Genomic DNA, 24,608 nt, shown 5'->3' on the forward strand with positions numbered 1-24,608 from the left:
AGCCTCCCAAAGGGTCCAAGTTCCGATTAACATTACAAAGGACTTGTTTCTCTCATCTTGAGAAAGCTTTTCCGGCCTCTCTCAGCCCCACTTACCTTATTACCCAAGCCTTCAAACTGTAGCTTATGATTTTACTCTTTTTGGCACCACATTTCCTTAAGCTTCTGATTTCCTTGTGATATTCTTGACCCCAACACCTGAGTCCTGTCAAGTGTGAGCGTACAGCTGCAAAGCTGAGCCTAGACATTACGTAGATTATGGGAATTTGAAGAAGCCCACATTAGAAGGCTTAGAAGGGAAAAATCATAGAACAAGGACTATCAGCTCATCATGCTAGCTTCTTTTAAGCTAACACTAACAGGTGAAGATAGTAGAGGAATGAAGATATCCTTTAGGTGTTAGGAAAATTTTCCATATGGGAAAAATAACCATAAAAAAATTTACTCCAGGATCTTCTCATCTCTATAAATTGGGCTACTGAGTTCTAAATGTATGGACTTGCCAAAATGTACTTGTATTATCTCTAAACAGGTCTTAAGGTACCACCAGATGCTCAGAACAAATCTAGCCTATCCTCCTAATGAACATGCAAACAGTTTTCCCCATCTGCCACCTCTGTCTAAAAGGCTAGGAAGGCCTTCCTCCCTGATCACAAAGAACATAATTACTGTCTATAGAGAAGTCAAGTACAAAGGCCACCAGCTTTTGTAGGCCACCGAAGATTAACAGCTGCCTCTCCTTTGATTGGGAGAGGCAATAACAGTTACTCTAGTTAATAATTGAATGGATTCCCAGGCCATGTAATTCAGATTGAAGCTGTCATTTTTTTGCTGGCCTTCAGCTAAGCTGGGTTATTAGAATGGAGCCACTAATCCTATTAGTCAGTTGTCAGTCTCAGAGTGGGAGAGAGCAGAGGAAGGCAGAGCTATTAAGGTGTTATACCAGGTATGTAAATAAAGCCACACACTTCATCTTTAGAGGTAGTTTTTCCTCACTCAAATCAGAACTGATAGAGCTCTTTATGAGTGTTCCATTTTCATATGTCTCATTGCAGTGTATTTGGAAAAGGGGTAAAAGGAAAAAGAAAAGGTACCTAGTTCACCTCTCTAGATGAGATATTGTCCATCATTAAACAAACTTTCCTTGGTGCCTACAGTGTGTGCATCCTGTGCCTGAACCTGATTGAGAATATGGAGATAGGAGAGTTTACGCTTTACAGCCAAGTACATGAACACAAATAAGTGTGGGATAATGTAGGAAGTGATTAGGGCCCCAAGAGAAGTACAGTTAAATACAGAGACCTTTAACTTTAATTGAAGCTATCAGAAAGGCTTCATGAAAAACATTGGATCTGGGTCTTTCCCAGACAATGTATTTGAGGAACATCCATTCCCATAGTGGCATTAACATGTCCAGGAGTACAGAGAGCAGTGTATAGAAGTACCAGGTGATTGGCACCAGAAGTCAGTGTGGTGGGCTCAGAGAAGAGGAGGAAAGGAAGACTGTGCATCCTTTGAGTCTGTGGATTGTTGTGTAAATGTGATTTCCATTTTGTATTTGCTTATAGAGCTTTTAATGCCATATGCTTCAGAAGGTGGGTTCCTTCCTTAATTTTAACATTTGGGCAGCTCATCATTGAGCTTGATTTTTCCCTTTTCTGTCCTTCTGAGGTGAAAATGCCATAGGATATCATAGGATTGTTTCGCCCACTTTTATGTATAGAGAGGAAGAATAACTATTCATTTGAACTGCGTGAAGGAATGGGATCCAGAAGGAGGTGTTCCTCCTTTCTTTTTCTTTTAAAGATTTTATTTATTTATTTGCGAAAGAGAATGAGATAGAGCATGGTGGGGGGAGGGTCAGAGGGAGAAGCAGACACACTGCTGAGCAGGGAGCCCGATGCAGGATTCAATCCCGGGACTCCAGGATCATGACCTGAGCCGAAGGCAGTCGCTTAACCAACTGACCCATCCAGGCGCCCCGTGTTCCTCCTTTCTCATGGGCCTCGGTATTGTGTTAGCCTCTACTATCTCACAAGGCATTTTTTGCTCTCGGAGAGAAGTCTTTCCATTTGTTCATCCTTTTGTTCAGTCTCTCATCCATCAGGTATTCACCATGTTCTAATCCAGAACTGGGGCTGCAGAGGTGAGTCAGCTGTTACACTTATGGAGCTGACAGACAGAACGGGGCCCTGAGGTAGGGCAGAGATGATGGGATGAAGAGAAGATATTGAAGATGAAGGAGAAGTTAGGAAGATCCTAAACAGGGTTGCCATCTGGCCGTGTTCAATGGAAGAGAATCCAGAAGTGGCTTGTTGCATTTGCAGTGCAGAAGTCCACACAACCAGAAACCACCATGACTCCAGAGGGAGATTTGTGAGGTTTTTTTATTTCATAGTTGGTTTTGCTTTTTTGGTCTATTTCCTTGAATAGCTGCAAGTGATAAAACTTCAATTTTCAATAATACATTAGTAAAAATTTGGCTTTGAATAGCCTTTATCTTCCTGAAATTGGCATATTTTTTCCTGCTTAATGTCTTTTAGAGCCTATATCTTAAGTTTTTCAAGGGGTCACATCCATGTTGTTGGCACTGCATAAAAGGCTTTGAGTTTTGTTTTGTTTTTAAAATGTAGATGTATACATTAAAATGGTCTGCTTTTACTCATTCCTTTTCCCCTCCACTTCTGCAATGTTGACCCAGTTCTCTCCCATTGTGGAAAAGTCTACAAGAACAGCAGTGGTGTTGCTTTATTCCCTGTGGACAGATTGCATCAATTGGTACATCTGCTTGGCTTGAGATATAACATACTTTGTTTCTGAATTAAGAGATAACAGTATATGAAGGCTTTACATTGAAATGGATGTACCTTCTTTGATGGCTATTAAGGAGGCTCGAGGTGAATATGTCCTTCAGTCTTGAAAAACTGAATTTTATTCTTTGGTCATGAAGCTCACTTACAGTGAAAAACTATTCTACAAGGCACACACGATAAGGAGTACAGGATTTTATCCTACAGTCGTACCAAGAAGTTATTGACTGCGTTTTCACAGTCAAATCATGTACAAGTATCCTTATCAGCCTTCTTTCTTAAAACTGTCATTCACAACCATTGACTGAGCACTTAACTGAGTGCAATCCCTTCTGCTAAGTGTTGAGGATGTGGTGAAGCAGACATGGCCCCTGACCTCAGGAAGCTCTGAGTTTAGTGGGGGATACAAAGATAAAATGCTGGAGGATCATCCCCTCTGGGAAGGAGGAACAGTAGATGCAAAAGCACAAAGGCATGAAAGAGAACGGGCCCTGTGGGAAATTTGGTTGAGGGAGAGGCAGGAGCATGGCAGGGAAGAAGGCTATTAATGGGGCATCAGATTCTGAAGACTTGTGCTAAGGAATTTGAGCATCCTGTAGATAGTGAGGAAGAAGTCATTCAAGTGTTTTAAGCAAAGAATGGCATGATTACATTTACTCTTGAGAATATTATCCTCATTGCATATATAGGCATCCAGAGCAGGATGACTCAACAGGGTGCTAGGCCACTGTCACTAGAACAGGGTGAGATAAATACACAAATCAAGAGTAAGTTTTAGCAAATTGGCAGAGTAAATTATGTCTGTTTTATCTAATACTTTAAAATGTGGTCTCCTATTTTGTACATCTTTTTTTCCTCATTTGTTAGGTATTTCGTTTGTATTGCATTTCACAAAAGTATTGGTCTACAATGGAGTAAAAATCAAAGGAAGGAAAGGAAAGGAATAAAACTCTGACTTTGATCTTAGAGTATCTGGGAAACACTGCTCTAGAGAATAGGCTGGTGTGGGGTGAGCCTGTATCCAAAGATACTAATTAGGTAATTGGTGCAGTACATCAAGCAAGAGACCGTGAAAGCCTGAACTGACATGCTAGGAGTAGGCAAGAGTTGAGAGCTACAAAAGAAATGGAATAATCAGAACTTGGAGGCTGAATCATTGTGGAAGCTGAGGAAGAGGGAAAAGTCTAGAAGGGCAAATATTCTTTTAAGAATCTGCTGCAAGTTGGACCCTTGCCCTATGCTTTACTTTGAGCTTTTCCATTCCTGTTTCACAGAGCTGCTGCATTTATTTTTTAAGGTGGTTCTGCATTTTTAACATTATTAAATATTTTATCTATAATTCCTACTTCTTTTGAGTATAAGAAAAAAGGAGGTATTTATATGTGTTTACTTCCCTATCTTGACTCAGTGTTCCTCTGCTGTATTCCTTATGCTTTAGATGTTTCCATGGTACCAGATGCAATAGAAACATTGCTGGTGGGATAACCATTCACTATCACATTAAATCCAGAAAACACTCTATATGATCTCATTTATATGAAATTCTGCAATAGACAAAATTAACCTGTATTTTGTTTCTTCTTTTTACCTTCTGATCCCCTTCACTCATCCCACTTCCCCCACCCTCCCATCCTTTGCAACCACTGATCTGTTCTCTGTATCTGTGAGCCTTTGTTGTTGTTGTTGTTGTTAAGATTCCACATGTTTTTCTCTGCCTGACTTATTTCACTTAGCATAATGCTCTCAAGGTTTATCCAGGTTGTCACAAATGGCAAAATTTCATTCTTTTTTGTGGCTAAGTAATATTCCATGTATTTATATACCACATCTTCTGTATACCTTTTACTTATCATTGGACACTTAGTTTGCTTCCACATCTTGGTTATGGTAAATAATGCTGCATTGAACATAGGGGTACATATTATTTTTTCAAATTAGTGTTTTGATTTGCTTCAGATAAATACTCAGAAGTGGAATTTCTGGATCGTATGGTACTTGTATTTTTAATTTTTTGAGGAACCCACATACAGTTTTCCATAGTGGCTGCACCAATTTATATTCCCACCAACAGTACACAGGGTTTCCCTTTTCTCCACATCCTCACCAGCACTAGTCCGTCCGTCCTTCCTTCCTTCCTTCCTTCCTTCCTTCCTTCCCTCCTTCCTTCTTTCTCTCTCTTTCTCTCTTTCTGTCTTTGATAATACCATTCTAACAGGTGTCAGGTGATATCTCATTGTGATTTTGATTTGCATTTCCCTGATGATTAATGATGTTAATTAAACAGCTTTTCATGTACCTGTCAGTCCATCTGTATGTCTTTTAAAAATGTATATTTACATCTGCCCGTTTTTAATCAGATTGTTTGTGTTTTTTTCTATTGAGTTGTATGAGTTCTTTATATATTTTACCAGAAATATTACTTGCAAATATTTTCTCCCATTCAGTAGATAGCCTTTTCATTTTGTCGATGGTTTTCTTTGCTGCATAGAAGCTTTTTAGTGTGATGTAGTCCCACTTATTTATTTTTGCTTTTTTGCTTTTGGTGTGTAATCTGTGGTACTATAAATCACATCTGTGGTTGCTCCAAGGAGGGGGCATCAACTGTAAAAGTGGCATGGGGGAACTTTCTAAGGTGATGGAACTGTTCGGGTCTTGATAAGCATTTCTCAAATTTATTTGAAAGGTATGCTTAAGATCTGAGCCTTTCATCCAATTGTAAAGTGTGTCTCAATTTAAAAAACTACTCAGTAAACATAAGGTGTTCAATCCCACTGATTATCAGGGAAAGGCAAATAAAAACCTCAATGAAATGCCATTATACGCCATTAGAATGACTGAAGTTAAAAAAAACCCGATAAAATCAATTTTGGTGTGAATGTAGAATGACTGAAATTATATCTGCACACATTGTGTACACAAATTGTTCCAAATGCCTTAGAAAGCCTTTGGGGGCACCTGGGTGGCTCATTCGGTTGAGCGTCTGCCTTCCGCTCAGGTCTTAATCCCAGAGTCCTGGGATCGAGTCCCACGTCGGGGTCCCTGCTCTGCGGGGAGTCTGCTTCTCCCTCTCCCTCTGCTGCTCCCCCTGCTTGTGCTCTCTCTGTCAAATAAATAAATAAAATCTTAAAAAAAAAAGCCGTTTGGCAATAGCTAATAAAATTGAACCAGTGTATACTCTGTAACCCAGGAATTCCACTCTTCAGCATAAATGCTGCACAACTGCATGTCACATTTGCACAAATACATGTACCAAAATGTTTATAGCAGCAGCATCCCGAGTTTGAAAGTGGAAACAACCCAAATGTCAGTTAGCAGTGAAACATTTAAATAAGCTGAGTAAGATAATAAGATAGTAGTCATTTTCAGCCTGTAATATTAAAAGTGAAATTAATGCAGAAGGGAGAGAAAAAGACACTAAAGTAAATTTTTCCAATTAAAAAAAAAATAAGTTGAGGTATATAATCAGATGAAGGAATAATATATTCCATCAAGGAAAAGGAATGAAATATTGGTATAGGCAGTAGTATGGATAATTTAGAAAAAAAAATTGAGCAAGAAAATTTAGATTCTATGGAATATGTAAAGTATGATTCCATTTTTATAGAATTCGAAAGAAGACAAAGGGAATCTGTGATTTTAAAAATCAGGATAGCCTTTACATTTGGGGAAGAAGGAGAGAGAGTGAATGTGATGGGTATCGGGGATATTATGGGATGTTATAAAGCTTTATTTTTTATTTTGGAGTTGTTACAGGGTGTGTTACATTTGTCATAACTCATCTAGCTACACAGTTATGATTAGTGTAGTTTTCTTTGTGTTATATGCTAATACAAAAAACTTTTTTAAAGATTTTTTATTTGAGAGAGTGCCAGGAGGGGGCAGAGGGAGAGAGAGAGAGAAAAATAACTCCAGCAGACTCCTTCCTGGACTTGGAACCCCATGCAGGACTCGATTTTGAGACCTGAGATTATGACCTGAGCCAAAACCAAGAGTCAGACATCTGCCTCTTGATTTCAGCGGGGGTCATGATCTCAGGGTGCTGAGATCAAGCCCTGAGTCAGGTTCCATGCTTAGCATTCCCCCACGCCTCTCCTCCAGCATGTGCTCACGCTTGCTCTCTCTCTCTCAAATAAATAAAATAAATAAGATCTTCAAAATTTATTATTGTTTTCTAATCATATTGACATCCTAGCATAAGAAAGAATGGTAACAGCATTGGTTTCAAATTACTGAATACGCCTGGGTTTTTCAATTTTTTGATTGTTAGTTTTATTGCAAAGAAACATTTTTTTCATTAATAACAAAAATTCTTAGTTATCTATCCTAAAAGTATGAGTTCTTGTCTAGGATTTACAATAAAGCTATTATAGTCTCAAACTGTATTTTATTGTGCATGCAGTGAGTAGTTGAATGACTAACGTACTATACTACCAAAGTCCAGACATGTACTAGAGCCAGTCAGTAATCAATAGTCCACATCAAGTAGAGCATTGTGCTTAGAACATCAGAAGAATCAGGCAAACATGTTTGACAGAGCTATGTATAACTTGTATCTCTCCCCTATGTATCCTCTCCCGCCAAAAAATACTTCGTGGTGACTGATATAACATAATAAAAAATTTTATAATTAAAAAAAATACTTCAGTACTTCAAAGATATTTCAAGGCTTCATCAACTGTAGAATACTATTATAAGAAACATAAGGTGATGGTATAATAGGGGGGTTATGTATTCATGTGCTAGGGCTGCCATAACTAGGTACCACAGAGTGGGCAGCTTAAACAATAGAAATGTATTTTCTCACAATTCTGGAGGCTGGAATTCCAAGATCAAGGTGTTAGCAGGTTTGGTTTTTCCTGAGTCTCTCTCTCCTTAGTTTATAAATAGCAGGTTTCTCTCTGCCTCACACAGCCTTTTCTCTGTGCACTTGCATCTCTGATGTCTTTTCCCCCTCTTATAAGGACACCAGTCATTTGGATTAGGGCCCCACCCTAACAGCCTCATTTTAACTTAATCACCTCTTCAAAGACCTCCTCAAAACAGTTACATGCTGAGGTACTAGGGGTTGGACTTCAACATAAGAATTTGGGGGCAGGGAGCCACAATGTAGCCCATCACAGGTTGCTGACCTCCTTTTTTCAGAATATGATGCAATGATTCTGTGTATGTGTTAAAAACTAATACAGTGTACCATAGAATGGCTCTCACCTCTCCCCATGCCAAAGCAATGCAAAGAACTCAGAGATGCTCCTTTCACGCGATTGGTAAACAATTCAGAAATTGTAAAGAAATAATCATAGGTTGAGTTCTAAAATGGTAACTTAATATCCTCCCTAAATAGCTGAAGTGGTGAACAAATACGTGTAGATGGTTAGATATTAAATTATCTTCTATTACTGAAGAGAAAAATAATAGGACAGGAAGGCTTTGTGGCAGTCCATTGTCTTGTTAGGTGGAAATTAACATCACAAAATGATGTGGTCCTTCAAAGTATTGCTAAAAATTCTGTTTAAAAAGATTTTGTCCTCTTCATGGAGTGCTCTATCCCTTTCCCTTTTCTTTTGCCTGCTTCAAACCCTCAACTTTGAAGCCTGTGCTGACCCTTTCTCCAGTATATAGTTTGTTTCCCATTATTCTTATAGAGCACCTTTCCTTTTTCTTTAAGGTACTTATCATAATTGAAATTATTTTATTTATGATTATTTGATTGGTGTTGCTCTCATCCACTAAATTTTAAGCTTCATGGGGGGACAGTGACTCTTTCGTGTTCACCAGTTTTGACCTACTGTTCCTAGCACTGCGTAAACATTCAATAAATATTTGTAGAATAATGGAACCAACAGAATGTTTGACACTACAACTAAATATTTCATTTGGTGATAATTTTATGCCTGGGAAATTGGGCTAATTTCTATTTGTGTTTCTGTCTAGAATGTAGCAGATCAGATTGCATTTCAAGTTGCTGGTGGATTAACAGCCCTTGAACACATTCTTCAAGTAGTAGTCCCAACCACAAATGTGAACACAGCTTCACGAATTCCTCCTAAGTAAGTATAGTTTTTTAATCTGTCTTTCACGTTCCATTTGTGAGTCATTTCTGCCCTATGGTTTCCATATGGGGGACCATAAGAAAATTGTACGGGTATTCAGGCTTGAATAGCAAAAGCTCACACACACCTCCCCATAAGGGAGAAAAGCAGAGGTGCTCGACTTCACGTACAAAACTCAAATTGAGCTGAAAAAGCCTTCTAAGGAAATCTCTTTGGTCAATGACCTTCTCTAATCCTAAAACAAGGAGAACGGATGAACTCCTGGGCAGCTGTAACTGCTTACATAAATTGAAGGGAACTGAATAGTAGTAACAGAAAGGTAACTTTCGGTGTTGAGTACAAGAGGTAAGTACATTAACAAAAGCCTGAGCTGTGAAATTTAAAGAAATCCTTAACTAACGGAAGAGCAGTCTGAAGCCAAGACTGCCATAGTCTAGAGTTCTGGCCAAATAGCTGTGAGAACTGATTGCCGTTTGGTCTTTAACTGCAAATTGCTCCTTGTCATATGGATCCTGCACAAGCTTTCGACCCAAGATCTGCTTTCCCCTTCTCTTAAGTCACTCTGTGATCCCTGGCCACCTGGGATACAGTAGAAGACAGCTTTAGTTCAGAAGTATTACATTTCGGAGTGGTAGCATGCACAATTTCTGGATATTTTGTGGAAACTCTCATTTACAGAGTTTAAATGAGAAGTTTTGATAAAAGTTCACTTATATCACTGAGAAAACTTATTTAGTTAGCCAGCATAAGTGAGTGCTTTATTTGTCCATTGGATACTACAGAAAAGAAATTCCAAGAATATGTTATCTTTCCTCCTGAGAGACATTTTGGTAAAATAAAAATAGCACTGGCTTTGGAGTCAAACGAACCTAGATTCTGTTTTACCTCTCTTGGTTACCAGCTGGGAGAATTTGGGCAAGTGCCTTATTCTTGTTGCATCAGTTTCCTCTAAACAGGGGTAATCATATTTACCTCTCCTGTGCTACTGTGGGAATCGAGTGAAATATATTGAGAGTTCTTTGTAAACTTTAAAGTGTTATATAAATCTGAGGTGACAGTTTCTAAGTAATAGTCTTGCCTGCCTTAAGACAGTGTTGTCTCTTTGAAATGAGACATTTCTAAGTACAAACTGTTTGATACTGAAATTAGTTTGGGTTCCTGGCTCTGCTGACAAAGTAGAGATTAATAAAAGAAGGTATAGGTATCCTTTGAGTCAGGATATCTTTCTACGGAGCATGCATCCAGGTTTTCTAACCCGGGAGAGTTGGTGTTCCTCATCAAAATGGATTTATTGACAGTATATTGTTTGGCATGTTGTTATCACTCAGTGTTTGTTAACTGACAGGGAGGGAGAGAGAGAGGAGAGAATGAAACAATAAATTTGAGATAAGAAAGGAAATGGCTTTTGATTCTTTGGGACAGTGCTTTGATAACTGTTAATCACTCATATTGTTCATCTTAAAAGCACCTGTAGCTTCTTTATTTGTCTTGTGCTTTTTTGTTTTGATTGTTTTCTGGTAGGTTTCAACATGCATGACACTGAGTTCTCTGGCTGGTAACCCAAATTAAATGCCTGTTTCATAAAAGCTACTTTTGTCATTGTGGCAAAAAGCATGTTCTGGTACTTATCTGTGACCATCATTTAGGGAACAGAAGAGGCTTCCATAGCTCCTAAGAAGACCTAAGCAAGAATTAGCACACCAACATTGGCAAGGAGCCCTGGAATCCTGAGAGTCCAGACCAGTGCGCCTCTGATGGCCACCAGCTGACCGCAGTGCCAGAATTGAGAGTTTGTTTCTCAGTCTCACCTTGGGCCAATAGATTTGTGTCCAGCCAGGCACTGCTTGCTAAGTGGGACTCCACTCAGGGCAGTGGGCATCGAGCAGCAATTCTGAGATTCTCTTCTCCTGAGCACAGATCAAGATCATGACTCTGCTTTCTAAATTAGCCTCACTTGTCAGGGCTAAAGGATTAAGGCTATGAGAGTATTATGCTGCTTACTCAGAAAGGGGCAAGAGACATGCCCCAGCTGTGTGAGAATTAGTATAGACTCAGAGCACTCTGGTAGGCATGAGTCAGTGGCTTAACTCAGAAAGTGTTCTTTCTCATATTCCTTCCAGCTACTATTGTGCACAAACCCCTGCCCTGCTCTTTGGCCTTCCATAGTCCCTGGGGACTTCCTTTGCTCTCAACCTGCCCAAGCCCTCCCCTTCCAACCATGATGAGCTCCCATCCCTCAACTCCATGAACCTTCTGTCATGTTAGCTCATTTTGTTTTCTGCTTCCTGTGGTATTTCATGGCTTTTACCCAGAGAGGCTGGGTTTTTTTGTTTTTGTTTTTTTTACTATCCTGCATTAATTTTTCTCAGTAATAAACAGCAGAGGTTTTGAGAAGTATCAGCCACTGTTGAGGAACATTTACCATGTGGATCATCTAGATAATTACCATGTGGCTCACCTGTGACTACAAACCTCGAGTTTCACTGCCCCTGCAGCCCCGAGCTCTGGGAGTAGAGAGACCAGCTCCCTGCTTCTCTTTTCTCACCACCCTGCCCCTCTCCCTTTTCATTCTACATAGCACCTCAGCAGTTGCCCTATAATTGTTGCTAGGTAACTTCCTGGGAGTGAATATTTGCTTCTAGCAGACTTTTTTAAATGTGAAATTGAGAATTATACCTGCTTCTGAAAATTTAAATTTGTGAAACCTTTCTGAAATCCTTAGTGGGTTGTTTTGCCTTTGTTAGAACCAGGGAAAGCCCAGAAAACTGCTTGAATCCTTGAATCCTTGAATCCTTGAGAGGACTTCATTAGGATGTGGTATTCCAAAATCAACCTTCTTAACAAATGTGCTCCAATAAAATTGTTTTCAGTGCCAAGAAAGATCAGCCTGAAACAAGGCAATTTTCATTTCATGTGGTGTCTACTTTGGGGATGATTCCTATTAATTTACCTGCTAACTTTAATTGCAGAAAACAAGTACAAAAGAATGAATGACTATTCTAGCCTTTTCTTTGGTTTAGGCTAATAATAGTTGTTTAATATAGCTTTTAATATTTGAAAATAAATGGTGGTCTGTCATTTTCTTTGGGCATAGAGAATGCCGCATGTGATGTAAATAAGAAGATAGACCTACTGTGACTAGAAGCTGTGGCCAAAGCTTTGTGTTGTGTTTTTAATCCTATATTTACAGAGCAGCAGTGATACTAAAAGGGAGAGTTGGCACTCCACATGTCCAGACCCCTTTCAGGCAACAATAGATGTTCTTATTTCACAAAGAAGCCTGCAGACCTTTTGGGCCATGAAAAATAATCACTGGGCTATGTCTTCCCCAGGTTGCCTTTTACTTACTTGGTATCCCTAGTTCTTTATACTCATAAACAACAAAGGGTCCAAATGGTTAGCTCTCCAAGCCACTCTAGGTTTTCAACTGGAGAACTCACTAGGCACCCTATTTCTTCTCTGTCAGCCTTGCTTATCTTCCTTCATTGTCCCTCTGGACCCAATTTTTTATATAGAAGTAGTTTCATCAATACGAAGCAATGAAGACAGCATATTATAGAAGGAAATATACAGGCTCTGGCGTCAGAGCGGAACTTAAATTCCCCGCTTTTCACTTAGTTATATGACCTTGGGCCAGGTTGCGTGTTATAATGGAGCCTCAGTTAAACAGTAACACTACCATGTTGGGTAGGACCTGTTGGCTGTTTTGAGAATTAAAAGTGCATGTGTTTGTTAATTGCCCTGTACAGCAAAAGCACTTAGCTAATATCGGTGGTTTTTGTTGCATTTGTTGTGGGGTTGACTTTATGTTACCCTACTTAATTCCTGAGCTTTAAGTCCCTCACTCTGTGTCAGTTTGGCTTCTAAAGAGCTGTAATCTGTTCATTTTACTTGGGCATTTGTTTTTTCTTCTTAAGCCCAAGCTTCATCCTGGTAAATTTTAGCCTTGCCTGTCAAGATCCTTTTTGGATCCTGATTTGACCTCTAACTTAATGTCTTTTTCTTTAACTTTATGCCAGACCTAAAGTTGATCTGTAGAACACATGCGTCTTCATCTAAATCACTGAAAAAATATCCTACACATTAGAAAATGGTTCAGTTTAGCACTTTATTAATCTTGCCAAATATTCCATTTGTTGTACTGTCATCTCCTCAAGTAGACTGTAATTTCTTGGGACCAGAAACCATAGTAAATATATTATTTTTTATTATTATAAAAACAATATTATTTATTGTAAATCATAATGGCATCTTAAAAAATAGCATTTGAATATGTAAATAAATTATTTTTCCCAAAGTTGGAAATAAAGCAGTAAAAGAACTCACTGCATTAAATACTTGACTCTGTGGACTTCGAATATGATCACATCTCAGCCAAATAGGGTCCACTTGATTTTGACCACTCTGTTAGCTAGACTTTAGGAATTTTTTTTAAATTCTGTCTTTAAATTTCTGTGTACTTGTAATTATATCAAGTATCTGTAATTGCTACTTATTCAAAAAGCCGAATGGGAATGCTAGACCTATATTCTTGGTCATCCTTATCACAGTTTTAGAACCAGAGCACACTGGTATATATAAGATTGCCTCCATTTTAAACTATGTTGAAAAACAGATCCTTCTGACTGCTGTGTTCTTTATGAAGTATACCTCTTTATTCAAGTCAAACAAATTGAGTTGCTTTTTTGCTTCTTCATGGTATAGACATTTACCTGTGAAACAGTAGTCACTGAACATAATAATAAAAGTAAATATAAATACAATAATAAATATAATAAATATAAATAAATATAATAATAAAAGTAAATGAATTTAGAATGATATGAGGTGGAGTTTTGCTTCCTAGAAAGATAATTTGTAAGATATCACAAATTTATTCTCCAAAGTAAAATAAAATGAAACTTGTGATTTTATGCAGTTTATCCACTTGGCAATATTGCATTTACTTGATCCTTTGCGTTGGTGAGGAGACAGACCTTAATTAACATTACCGAGTGTGTTCTCGGTGCCAGTCACTCACTGTGCTAGGTGCTTTGCATGTGTTACCTTGTTCACTCCTCCCAGTCACTAGCAGCCATGTCTGTGGCCCACTACCAGAATGAGGGTTGGCAGCCATCATATGTGGAGCATGACTGCAACCTGAGAGAGCCATGGTATCCCTTTTGAAAGTATGTTTATTCATTCCAAATGGCAAAGAGAATGTTCAGAACTGCTTTCCCATGATTACTGAGGTTTTGTCCCTAAAGGCTTCTGTTCCCTTTTCTTGGTCTTGTGATACAGCGTAGAGACTGGTGGAGTTCATCTTATAGTGGAGAAGAGATATCCCTTTGTGTTCCAGAAGCAGGTAAATAATCTAGGGCTTCCAATCCTAATAACCAGGGGGAAAACTATTTTCTAGGGAGTCCCTTCTTAGGGTCAGTTGTATGCATGTGTGGATATGGGAATGGGATTACCACATCTAGGAACCATTCAAAATAGACCCTGTCCATGGGGAACTTAGAGTCATAGAAAATGAGATGGATTAAACTCTGAATATCATTAGTAGTAGCCTACTGTGTTACCTTTGTGGAACAGCCACTCTGGTGATATACACAAACTCGTCAAAGAAGGAATGTTTTGCTAAATATCCAGTATCTATCTGCAAACTTAGTTTCCTGAGATGCCTCACCTCATGTGCTCTATAGCTTACTTCTTATTCTGGTTTCTTGACTCTTTGTTTTTCTGGGTGTTGTGAATACTACCTGTTCTAAGCATTGCACCTATGCCTCTTCTTAGCAGCTCTATCTTATGCCATGTGATGCTTCCCTCAATGGCCATACCTGATTAAACCAAAAGTGGACATTTGACTCCAGCAGCCAGTCTGTAGACCAGCCAACAATATCAGACTTAAAACTCAGCCCAGAAAGTTAAACTGAGCCAGTCAGGTTTCTCTCTCAGGAATTTGCAGTTGGAAAGTTGTAGAACTCCGACTCATTTTTTTCTAGTGTATTTGAATTTGAAAAATCATGTAGAGTAACTTCTGGGATGGCCATTACAGAGCTCTGTTTAGCAGGGCCAACAAAGGCCATTTGGGGGAAAAGGAGGAGAACAGAACTGCTTCAGGAGAGAGAAGGGAAATGGAAATGAGAACGGGTCCGGTCTACAGAGCTGGCGTTGTTCCTGCCCTCCTGAGGTCTAGTAGTTCATATTCTCCTGGATCCGTGGGAAGTTCCCAGTAACCTTACAACAAATGACTCTTTTTACTTGAAAGTATTCTTATTGAATTTTTTGTCCCTTCAAGCCGAAAGAGCCTAATACTTCTGAATAAAAATATTAAAGATTTTTTAAAGTTTATTTATTTATTTGAGAGAGAGAGTTCACGCGCCCAAGCATGGGGGGAGGGGCAGAGGGAGAGTGAGAGAGAGACCCCTCCAACAGACTCCCTGCTGAGCCTGACACAGGGCTGGATCCCAGCACCCTAAGATCATGACCTGAGCCGAAGTCAAGAATCAGACGCTTAACCCGACTGAAGCCACCCAGTCGCCCCAATATTAAAGATTTCTTAAACTCTAGATTGGCTTGAAAATACTTGACTGTGTTATAGAACCTTCCTTGTGACCTCCTTTGTTTTTCTAAATTCTTTCATATCAAGAAAGAATGAATGAATGACCACAGTATAAATAGAGAGCACACTCTACAAGTTCTCTAGGGTATAGTTCTTTGTGAACATTAAATGTTTCTACAAGCTAGTACTGGCTAAACTTTCCTTTTCTCTACTAACCCTAATTTGGAGAATCTGTATAGAAAATAAAGTAGATTAAACTGGCTCTCCCTGGTTGCTAAGGCAAACACACTTAGGTAACATACTCTAGAGTGGGAGCTTATCTTCAGAATCAAAGATAAGAGAATGTATTATGTATTGTTCTTTAAGAACAAATAACAGTACTACTCATATTTTTTATAGCTCTTAAGTGTTAACTTCCTTGGTGACCCATGGGTCCCAGATTGGTTACCTCATCATTAGCTTTATAATTAGGACTTCAGTTTGAGTCCTAGTAACATTTTCTTACATTTATGAACAACTGAAAAATCTATTTCTTTAGACCAAGCTCTCTCAGACTTGATCATAATGGGCCATAGTCCAACTTTTTAATAAAAATAAGTTTGTTCATGAGAAACTCAATCATTTTCTGAAATTAGAAACCAGTTGCCTTTTGAGATGATGAGACTACAATGTTTAGAAGGTGAGAAGATTGCAAGAACCGCTATCCCTCTCCCACCCAAATCCTGGCAGCATGATGCAGCTCAGAACATTAATCCTGTGCTACAAGATAAATCTTCATTATATTTTTAAGAACTGAATAATACACCTTTAATGGCACAGTTTCAGTTGCTAGGAGAGAGACAGCATTTGTAAAAGACAAATTGTCCTCTATTATTTAAGTCCTTTTATAATATTTAACAGAAGGAATAAAAGCATTGGCTTATATCTTTTCAGGGCAACCTTTTCTGGGATTGCACTTTTGTTTCTCGCAGGGAAACCAAGCAGTATCTCCATATTATTCAACATCTACCACAGAGCATGGCATACTCAAGGACCTGATGCAAGCTTCGGAGCATTGCATCGTCTCTTATGCCTCTCTCTCTCATGCAGTAAGAAATGCAAAACTTCATTCTGGAGGGGGTGGTTGTTTTACCAAATTTGCACCTGTAGATGCTGGATTCATGTTTTCTTTTTTTTTAATGAGCGTTTTTTATTTATTTATTTATTTTTATTAACATATAATGTATTATTTGTTTCAGGGGTACAGGTCTGTGATTCATCAGTCTTACACAATTCACAGCGCTCACCATAGCACATACCCTCCCCAATGTCCATCACCCAGCCACCCCATCCCTCCCACCCCACTCCACTCCAGCAACCCTCAGTTTGTTTCCTGAGTTTAAGAGTCTCTTATGGTTTCTTTTTTTTTTTTTTTTTAAGATTTTATTTATTTATTTGAGAGAGAGACAGTGAGAGAGGGAACACAAGCAGGGGGAGTAGGAGAGGGAGAAGCAGGCTGCCTGCAGAACAGGGAGCCCGATGCGGGGCTCAATCCCAGGACCCTGGAATCATGACCTGAGCCGAAGGCAGATGCTTAACAACTGAGCCAGCCAGGCGCCCCTCTTATGGTTTCTAATAAAATTAGCAGTTTCAAATTTTGTTTTCATAGTCCAGTCTACATTAAGGCATTTGCGTAGAGTGCTCTCAAGTAATATTTTGTCAAACGTTTTTGGTTACCTATCTACTTAAGATCTTTAACTGGACTATCATTGTTAAATCACTCCTGGGACATTACTCACAACTTATCTGAGGCTCGAACTTGCTTGCCATTTTCTTTACACTGTTACCTTATGAATTATTTTCGCCAAGTCTAGCTATTGATTCAAAGATCAGGTCAATTGCCTTATTGAAAATAAAAATGCCTATAAATAGTTCTCTACATTGGCCTTTGAGTTAAGGTAAATACAAATATCTCACCTTTTCAAACTGATGTATTCTAGCAAAGATAGCTGTAAAGTTAATTTCTATTAAGTGAATCCAATTTTCTTATTAATTTCCTTCATAAAGTCAGCAATGAATTTCTCTGGGCAAAGTGTCAGTGCATTAACAGTCGATGTAGAGTTGTAGCCAAGTCCTTTGGTGTTCTAGACAGTGTAACACAGCGGTCTTGTTGAAAACAAGCTCCAGCACTTTCAGAATTATGAATTATGTAGCACTTCCCTAACTTTGTAACTCTCTTGTCACCTTCTGGGGCTTGAATTCTTGAAAAACACCTAACATAGGATGAAGATTATATCATATTTTACAAATACATACCACAATCTAACACATAATGTATCTTAGGCTAAAATTTACTTCTGTAAACATATTCACCTTCCCACTTGGCTAGTTTTGGAACTTAAGCCAGAAATATCTGTATTTCGAATTAGAGAAGAGGGAATATAATGCACTAATAGATTAAACTCAACTGGGATTTAGTGTCAGAGCATTAGGGTTCAAATACCAGCTTTGCCAGTATTTGGTGTGAGACCTGTCTCTTAAGACCTTATTAGCTATAGTATTTTTCATCTGGGAAATAGGGGAAATTTTCCTATCTCACAGGGTCATTGTGAAGATAAACGCTAATATGTATAAAGGGGCTCTGTGAATTGCCATGCTTTAGCATGGGACACCTGTGGCATTTGGGGCAGTATGCAAGATTGTCCTGCCCACTGCAAGGTGTGTGACATCCTTTGGCCCATTAAATGACATTAAACACCCATTATATACCTGTGTTCCCAGTTGTTTTCAAAACCAAATATGTCATTACACATTTCTATTGTGAACTATGTGCTGGGTAATAGAGTTGTGGAAATAAAAAAGACATTGTCCATATCCTCGGGAGGCTCACTTGTTAGGGTTGAGCTAAACAGGAAAAGATGTAATTTAGTAAAGTGTGCTAAGTAAAACTGTAGAAGCATGCACTAAGTACAGAAATAGCACAAAGGATGGAGTAATTAACTGACAGAGGAGGACACAGAGTCTTACCTGAAGGTTATAACATGTGAACTCGGTTTTCAAAAAGATTCAAAGTTTGCCAAATTAACAAATCCTCCTAAGTTAGCAGAGAGCACAGCATGTGCAAGATCATGGAGGCCTAAAATAATAGGATGTGCTTAGGGAGCTGTAAACATTGGTATTATTGAAACACAAATGTGCTAATATCATTAGAACAGTATCAGAAATATCTAGGTATGAGCAAATTGGGCAAATGGCAATTCAGGGAAATGTAAAAGGTTTTTATTCCTTATTTATTTCACATTTGGGGGAGAAAAGTTCGTATCAGTTTTATTCACTCATCTATTAATTGTTGCTACTGTCTTAATTTAAGCCCTATTGCTCGTACTTTTCTAACCAAACACAGAGGAATTCAGTCATTTAACACACCTTTATTGCCAGGTACTTGGCACTTCGTTTATTCTCATGGCTGGAAGGTGAGTGAGAGAGAGAGAACCTTTGTAAAGGAGTGATCTGAACCCCTGCAAAACACTTGGCATTTTCAGAAATGCTACAGCAGTAAAGCTGCTTTATAAATATATGACTTATTTAACAGTCTTTGGTATATCTTCACCAATTTTATCACTTACATACATGAAGAAACAGGCTTAAAAAGACTAAATGATTTATCATCAGTCAGCAGATTGGCAGCTAGGACTGAGCATCCTCCTCTGGTATCCATTTTTCTATACCTTATTGCCTTATTGTTTCTGATGTGTGAACATTTAACTTTCACCATTTTAATAAAAATAAAGTACCATTTCATTGATATCTTAGAAAAAATTACTGTCATTATTCCTGTGAGTTGCCGGAGGTTTTTTTGTTGTTGTTATTTGTTTGTTGTTTAGTTTTTGACTTTTGGTGGGGGAGATATTGTTTGATTGGTTTTGGATTTTTAGTTTAGGATTTTTGGTAGTAGCTTATTGGTGTAGGTACAGGAAATGTACCTGAAAAAAAAAAATCATTTTTCCCACCTAGGAGTCAAAGAGGGAAAGAGGAACTGATCTAACAGAAATTAGGAAACAGAAACCAAAACCACTTAAAATGATTTGTATGTATAAGAGAAAATGCTCAGGGAAGATCTAGCAATGAAGCCGAAAAAAGAAGTAAAACATTTCATTGTTACCTTAAATACCCTTTTCAGAACTTAAATCAGGTGACATACATGGAGTAAATTTCTCATAGTGTTTACTTGCCATCAGTAACTGATATCAATATTAGGGAGTTGGAAACCACGACCCACCTCATGTGTCCACTACATGATAGCCCTCAGGAAGCGTTAATAAGATGGTATTTGCCAGTGTGGGTGAAATCTGGAAGACAGCCCATTGTTAATAAACAATTCCTTATTTCTAAGCAGGATTCTTTTAATATAATTCTAAGTATTTTTAGATCAAGGTTTACTAAAAGTAAGTAACTTTCCCTAAGACAATAAAAGTAAAAAATTGTTTTGCAAGCTAATTAGCCATAGTGGTTGATAAATACTCTTCTCCATTTGACGTATTGAGGCATTTTGTTTGTGTCTCAAAAGGCTGCACAGAGACGGTTACAGTTGACAGCTGTTGTACCACTAATAAGATTAAAGTAAAGAAATTAGTTTTGTCAACTTTAATCTGCTGTTTAACACTGCAAACCACCTGGGGTCTTCTCCAGGGCCCGCATGTTTAATTGTGAATTTAAAATTGCATAACCAGATCCTACTTACGAGCATATCTGAAGACTGGCTAATGGTAACTGTCTTGTTCCAGGACAAGACAGAGTTAGCACTAGACTTTAGAATTAATGTTTTAATTTGATGCCCACCCTACATTTTTAAATGTATTATTCTAATCTTTGAAACATAACACCTTCTCAGTGGGAGGTTAATTTTAGGAAATGAAGAAACTTTAATTAGGTTGGTACTTAAGATATATCTGATTTTCCCATCTAAAATTAGAATATGTCTCTATGGAATAATTAAATTGACAATTCTTATTGTACCAAATTGACCAATTAAGAAAAGAAACCCTTGTGATAACACATCTAGTTGAAGATTTCTTACTACTTGCTCTGGGCATCATTAGGAAAATAGTTTAATTTAAAAACTAATTTTGGTTTTATCAAAATGTTATGTTGTAGAATGTGATATGCAATGCAATAATCCTTTGTGATTATTTGTTACATTGAGTTTTTTTTAATTTTTTATTGTTATGTTAATCACCATATATTACATCATTAGTTTTTGATGTAGTGTTCCGTGATTCCTTGTTTGTGCATAACACCCAGTGCTCTATGCAGAATGTGCCCTCTTTAATACCCATCACCAGGCTAACCCATCCCCCTACCCTCCTCCCCTCTAGAACCCTCAGTTTGTTTTTCAGAGTCCGTCGTCTCTCATGGTTCGTCTCCCCCTCTGACTTACTCCCCTTCATTCTTCCTCTCCTGCTATCTTCTTCTTTTTCTTTTTTCTTAACATATGTTGCATTATTTGTTTCAGAAGTACAGATCTGTGATTCAACAGTCTTGCACAATTCACAGCGCTCACCATAGCACATACCCTACCCAATGTCTATCACCCAGCCACCCCATCCCTCCCACCCCCCCACCACTCCAGCAACACTCAGTTTGTTTCCTGAGATTCAGAATTCCTAATATCAGTGAGGTCATATGCTACATGTCTTTCTCTAATTGACTTATTTCACTCAGCATAACACCTTCCAGTTCCATCCATGTTGTTGCAAATGGCAAGATCTCATTCATTTTGATGGCTGCATAATATTCCATTGTGTATATATACCACATCTTCTTTATCCATTCATCTGTCGATGGACATCTTGGCTCTTTCCACAGTTTGGCTATTGTGGACATTGCTGCTATAAACATTGGGGTGCACATACCCCTTCGGATCCCTACATTTGTATCTTTGGGGTAAATACCCAGTAGTGTAATTGCTGGATCGTATGGTAGCTCTATTTTCAACTGTTTGAGGAACCTCCATACTGTTTTCCAGAGGGGTTGCACCAGCTTGCATTCCCACCAACAGTGTAGGAAGGGTCCCCTTTCTCCACATCCCCGCCAACATCTGTCGTTTCCTGACTTGTTAATTTTAGCCATTCTGATGAGTGTGAGGTGGTATCTCATTGAGGTTTTGATTTGGATTTCCCTGATGCCAAGCAATGTTGAGCACTTTTTCATGTGCCTGTTGGCCATTTGGATGTCTTCTTTGGAAAAATGTCTGTTCATGTCTTGTGCCCATTTCTTGATTGGATTATTTGTTCTTTGGGGGTTGAGTTTGATAAGTTCTTTATAGATTTTGGATACTAGCCCTTTATCTGATATGTCATTTGCAAATATTTTCTCCCATTCTGTCGGTTGTCTCCCATTCTATCTGATATGTCATTTGCAAATATTTTCTCCCATTCTGTCGGTTGTGGACTGTTTCTTTTGCTGTGCAAAAGCTTTTTATCTTGATGAAATCACAATAGTTCATTTTTGCCCTTCCTTCCCTTGCTTTTGGCGATGTTTCTAGGAAGAAGTTGCTCTGGCTGAGGTCGAAGAGGTTGCTACCTGTGTTCTCCTTTAGGATTTGGATGGACTCCTGTCTCACGTTTAGGTCTTTCAACCATTTGGAGTCTATTTTTGTGTGTGGTGTAAGGAAATGGTCCAGTTTCATTCTTCTGCATGTGGCTGTCCAATTTTCCCAACACCATTTGTTGAAGAGACTGTCTTTTTGCCATTGGACATTCTTTCCTGCTTTGTCAAAGATAAGTTGACCATAGAGTTGAGGGTCCATTTCTGGGCTCTCGATTCTGTTCCATTGCTCTATGTGTCTGTTTTTGTGCCAGTACCATACTGTCTTGATGATGACAGCTTTGTAATAGAGCTGGAAGTCCGGAATTGTGATGCCGCCAGCTTTGCTTTTCTTTTTCAATATTCCTCTGGCTATTTGGGGTCTCTTCTGGTTCCATACAAATTGTAGGATTATTTGTTCCATTTCTTGGAAAAAAGTGGATGGTATTTTGATGGGGATTGCATTGAATGTGTAGATTGCTCTAAGTAGCATTGACATCTTCACAATGTTGGTTCTCCCAATCCATGAGCATGGAACATTTTTCCATTTCTTTGTGTCTTCTTCAATTTCTTTCATGAGTATTTTATAGTTTTCTGAGTACAGATCCTTTGCCTCTTTGGTTAAATTTATTCCTAGGTATCTTATGATTTTGGGTGCAATTGTAAATGGGATCGACTCCTTGATTTGTCTCTCTTCTGTCTTGTTGGTGTATAGGAATGCCACTGATTTCTGTGCATTGATTTTTATATCCTTCTACTTTACTGAATTCCTGTATGAGTTCTAGCAGTTTTGGGGTGGAGTCTTTTGGGTTTTCCACATACAGTATCATATCATCTGCAAAGAGTGAGAGTTTGACTTCCTCTTTGCCTATTTGGATGCCTTTGATTTCTTTTTGTTGTCTGATTGCTGTGGCTAGGACTTCTAATACTATGTTGAACAGCAGTGGTGATAGTGGACATCCCTGCCGCGTTCCTGACCTTAGGGGAAAAGCTCTCAGCTTTTCCCCACTGAGAATGATATTTGCTGTAGGTTTTTCATAGATGGCTTTTATGATATTGAGGTATGTACCCTCTATCCCTATACTCTGAAGAGTTTTGATCAAGAAAGGATGCTGCACTTTGTCAAATGCTTTTTCTGCATCTATTCAGAGGATCATATGATTCTTGTTCTTTCTTTTGTTAATGTATGGTATCACGTTGATTGATTTGCGGATGTTGAACCATCCTTGCAGCCCAGGGATAAATCCCACTTGGTCATGGTGAAGAATCCTTTTAATGTACTGTTGGATCCTACTGGCTAGTATTTTGGTGAGAATTTTTGCATCCATCTTCATCAGGGATATTGGTCTGTAATTCTCCTTTTTGATGGGGTCTTTGGTTTTGGGATCAAGGTAATGGTGGCCTCATAAAATTAGTTTGGAAGTTTTCCTTCCATTTCTATTTTTTGGAACAGTTTCAGGAGAATAGGTATTAATTCTTCCTTAAATGTCTGATAGAATTTCCCTGGGAAGCCCTCTGGCCCTAGGCTTTTGTTTGTTGGGAGATTTTTGATGACTGCCTCAATTTCCTTAGTGGTTATAGGTCTGTTCAGGTTTTCTATTTCTTCCTGGTTCAATTTTGGTAGTTGATACATCTTTAGGAATGCACCCATTTCTTCCAGGTTATCTAATTTGCTGGCATAGAGTTGCTCATAATATGTTCTTATAATTGTTTGTATTTCTTTGGTGTTGGTTGTGATCTCTCCTCTTTCATTCATGATTTTGTTGAGTTGGGTCATTTCTCTTTTCTTGTTGATAAGTCTGGCCAGGGGTTTATCAATCTTGTTCATTCTTTCAAAGAACCAGCTCCTAGTTTCGTGGATCTGTTCTACTGTTTTTTTGGTTTCTATTTCATTGATTTCTGCTCTGATCTTTATGATTTCTCTTCTCCTGCTGGGTTTAGGCTTTATTTGCTGTTCTTTCTCCAGCTCCATTAGGTGTAGGGTTAGGTTGTGTATTTGAGACCTTTCTTGTTTCTTGAAAAAGGCTTGTATTGCTATATACTTTCCTCTCAGGACTGCCTTTGCTGTATCCCAAAGATTTTGAACAGTTGTGTTTTCATTTTCATTGGTTTCCATGAATTTTTTAAATTCTTCTTTAATTTCCTGGTTGACCCATTCATTCTTTAGTAGGATGCTCTTTAGCCTCCATGTATTTGAGTTCTTTCTGACTTTCCTCTTGTGATTGAGTTCTAGTTTCAAAGCACTGTGGTCTGAAAATATGCAGGGAATGATCCCAATCTTTTGGTACCAGTTGAGACCTGATCTGTGACCTAGAATGTGATCAATTCTGGAGAATGTTCCATGGACACTAGAGAAGAATGTGTATTCCGTTGCTTTGGGATGGAATGTTCTGAATATGTCTGTGAAGTCCATTTGGTCCAGTGTGTCATTTAAAGTCTTTATTTCCTTGTTGAACTTTTGCTTAGATGATCTGTCCATTTCAGTCAGGGGGGTGTTAAAGTCCCCCACTATTATTGCATTGTTGTCAATGTGTCTCTTCGCTTTTGTTATGAATTGCCTTATATAATTGGCTGCTCCCATGTTCGGGGCATAGATATTTACAATTGTTAGCTCTTCTTGTTGGATAGACCCTTTAAGTAG

At 38.5% G+C, this 24,608-nt stretch overlaps 1 protein-coding gene across 3 annotated transcripts in view; it reads left to right on the forward strand.

Annotated features, from left to right (window-relative positions):
• The window catches only part of SCAPER (S-phase cyclin A associated protein in the ER), a 539,336-nt gene that overhangs the window by 364,742 nt on the left and 149,986 nt on the right, over positions 1-24,608 (forward strand). For all 3 annotated transcript variants that reach the window (XM_028092672.2, XM_028092676.2, XM_028092674.2), the window contains exon 24: positions 8,741-8,856. In XM_028092672.2, the coding sequence (XP_027948473.2) occupies positions 8,741-8,856 (116 nt within the window). The remainder of the gene's footprint in view (positions 1-8,740; positions 8,857-24,608) is intronic.

The sequence above is a fragment of the Eumetopias jubatus genome, unplaced genomic scaffold (genome assembly GCF_037043125.1).
Source record: "Eumetopias jubatus isolate StellerSeaLion01/CBP00866 unplaced genomic scaffold, mEumJub1_p1.0 scaffold_7, whole genome shotgun sequence".
Taxonomy (NCBI): Eukaryota; Metazoa; Chordata; class Mammalia; order Carnivora; family Otariidae; genus Eumetopias; species Eumetopias jubatus.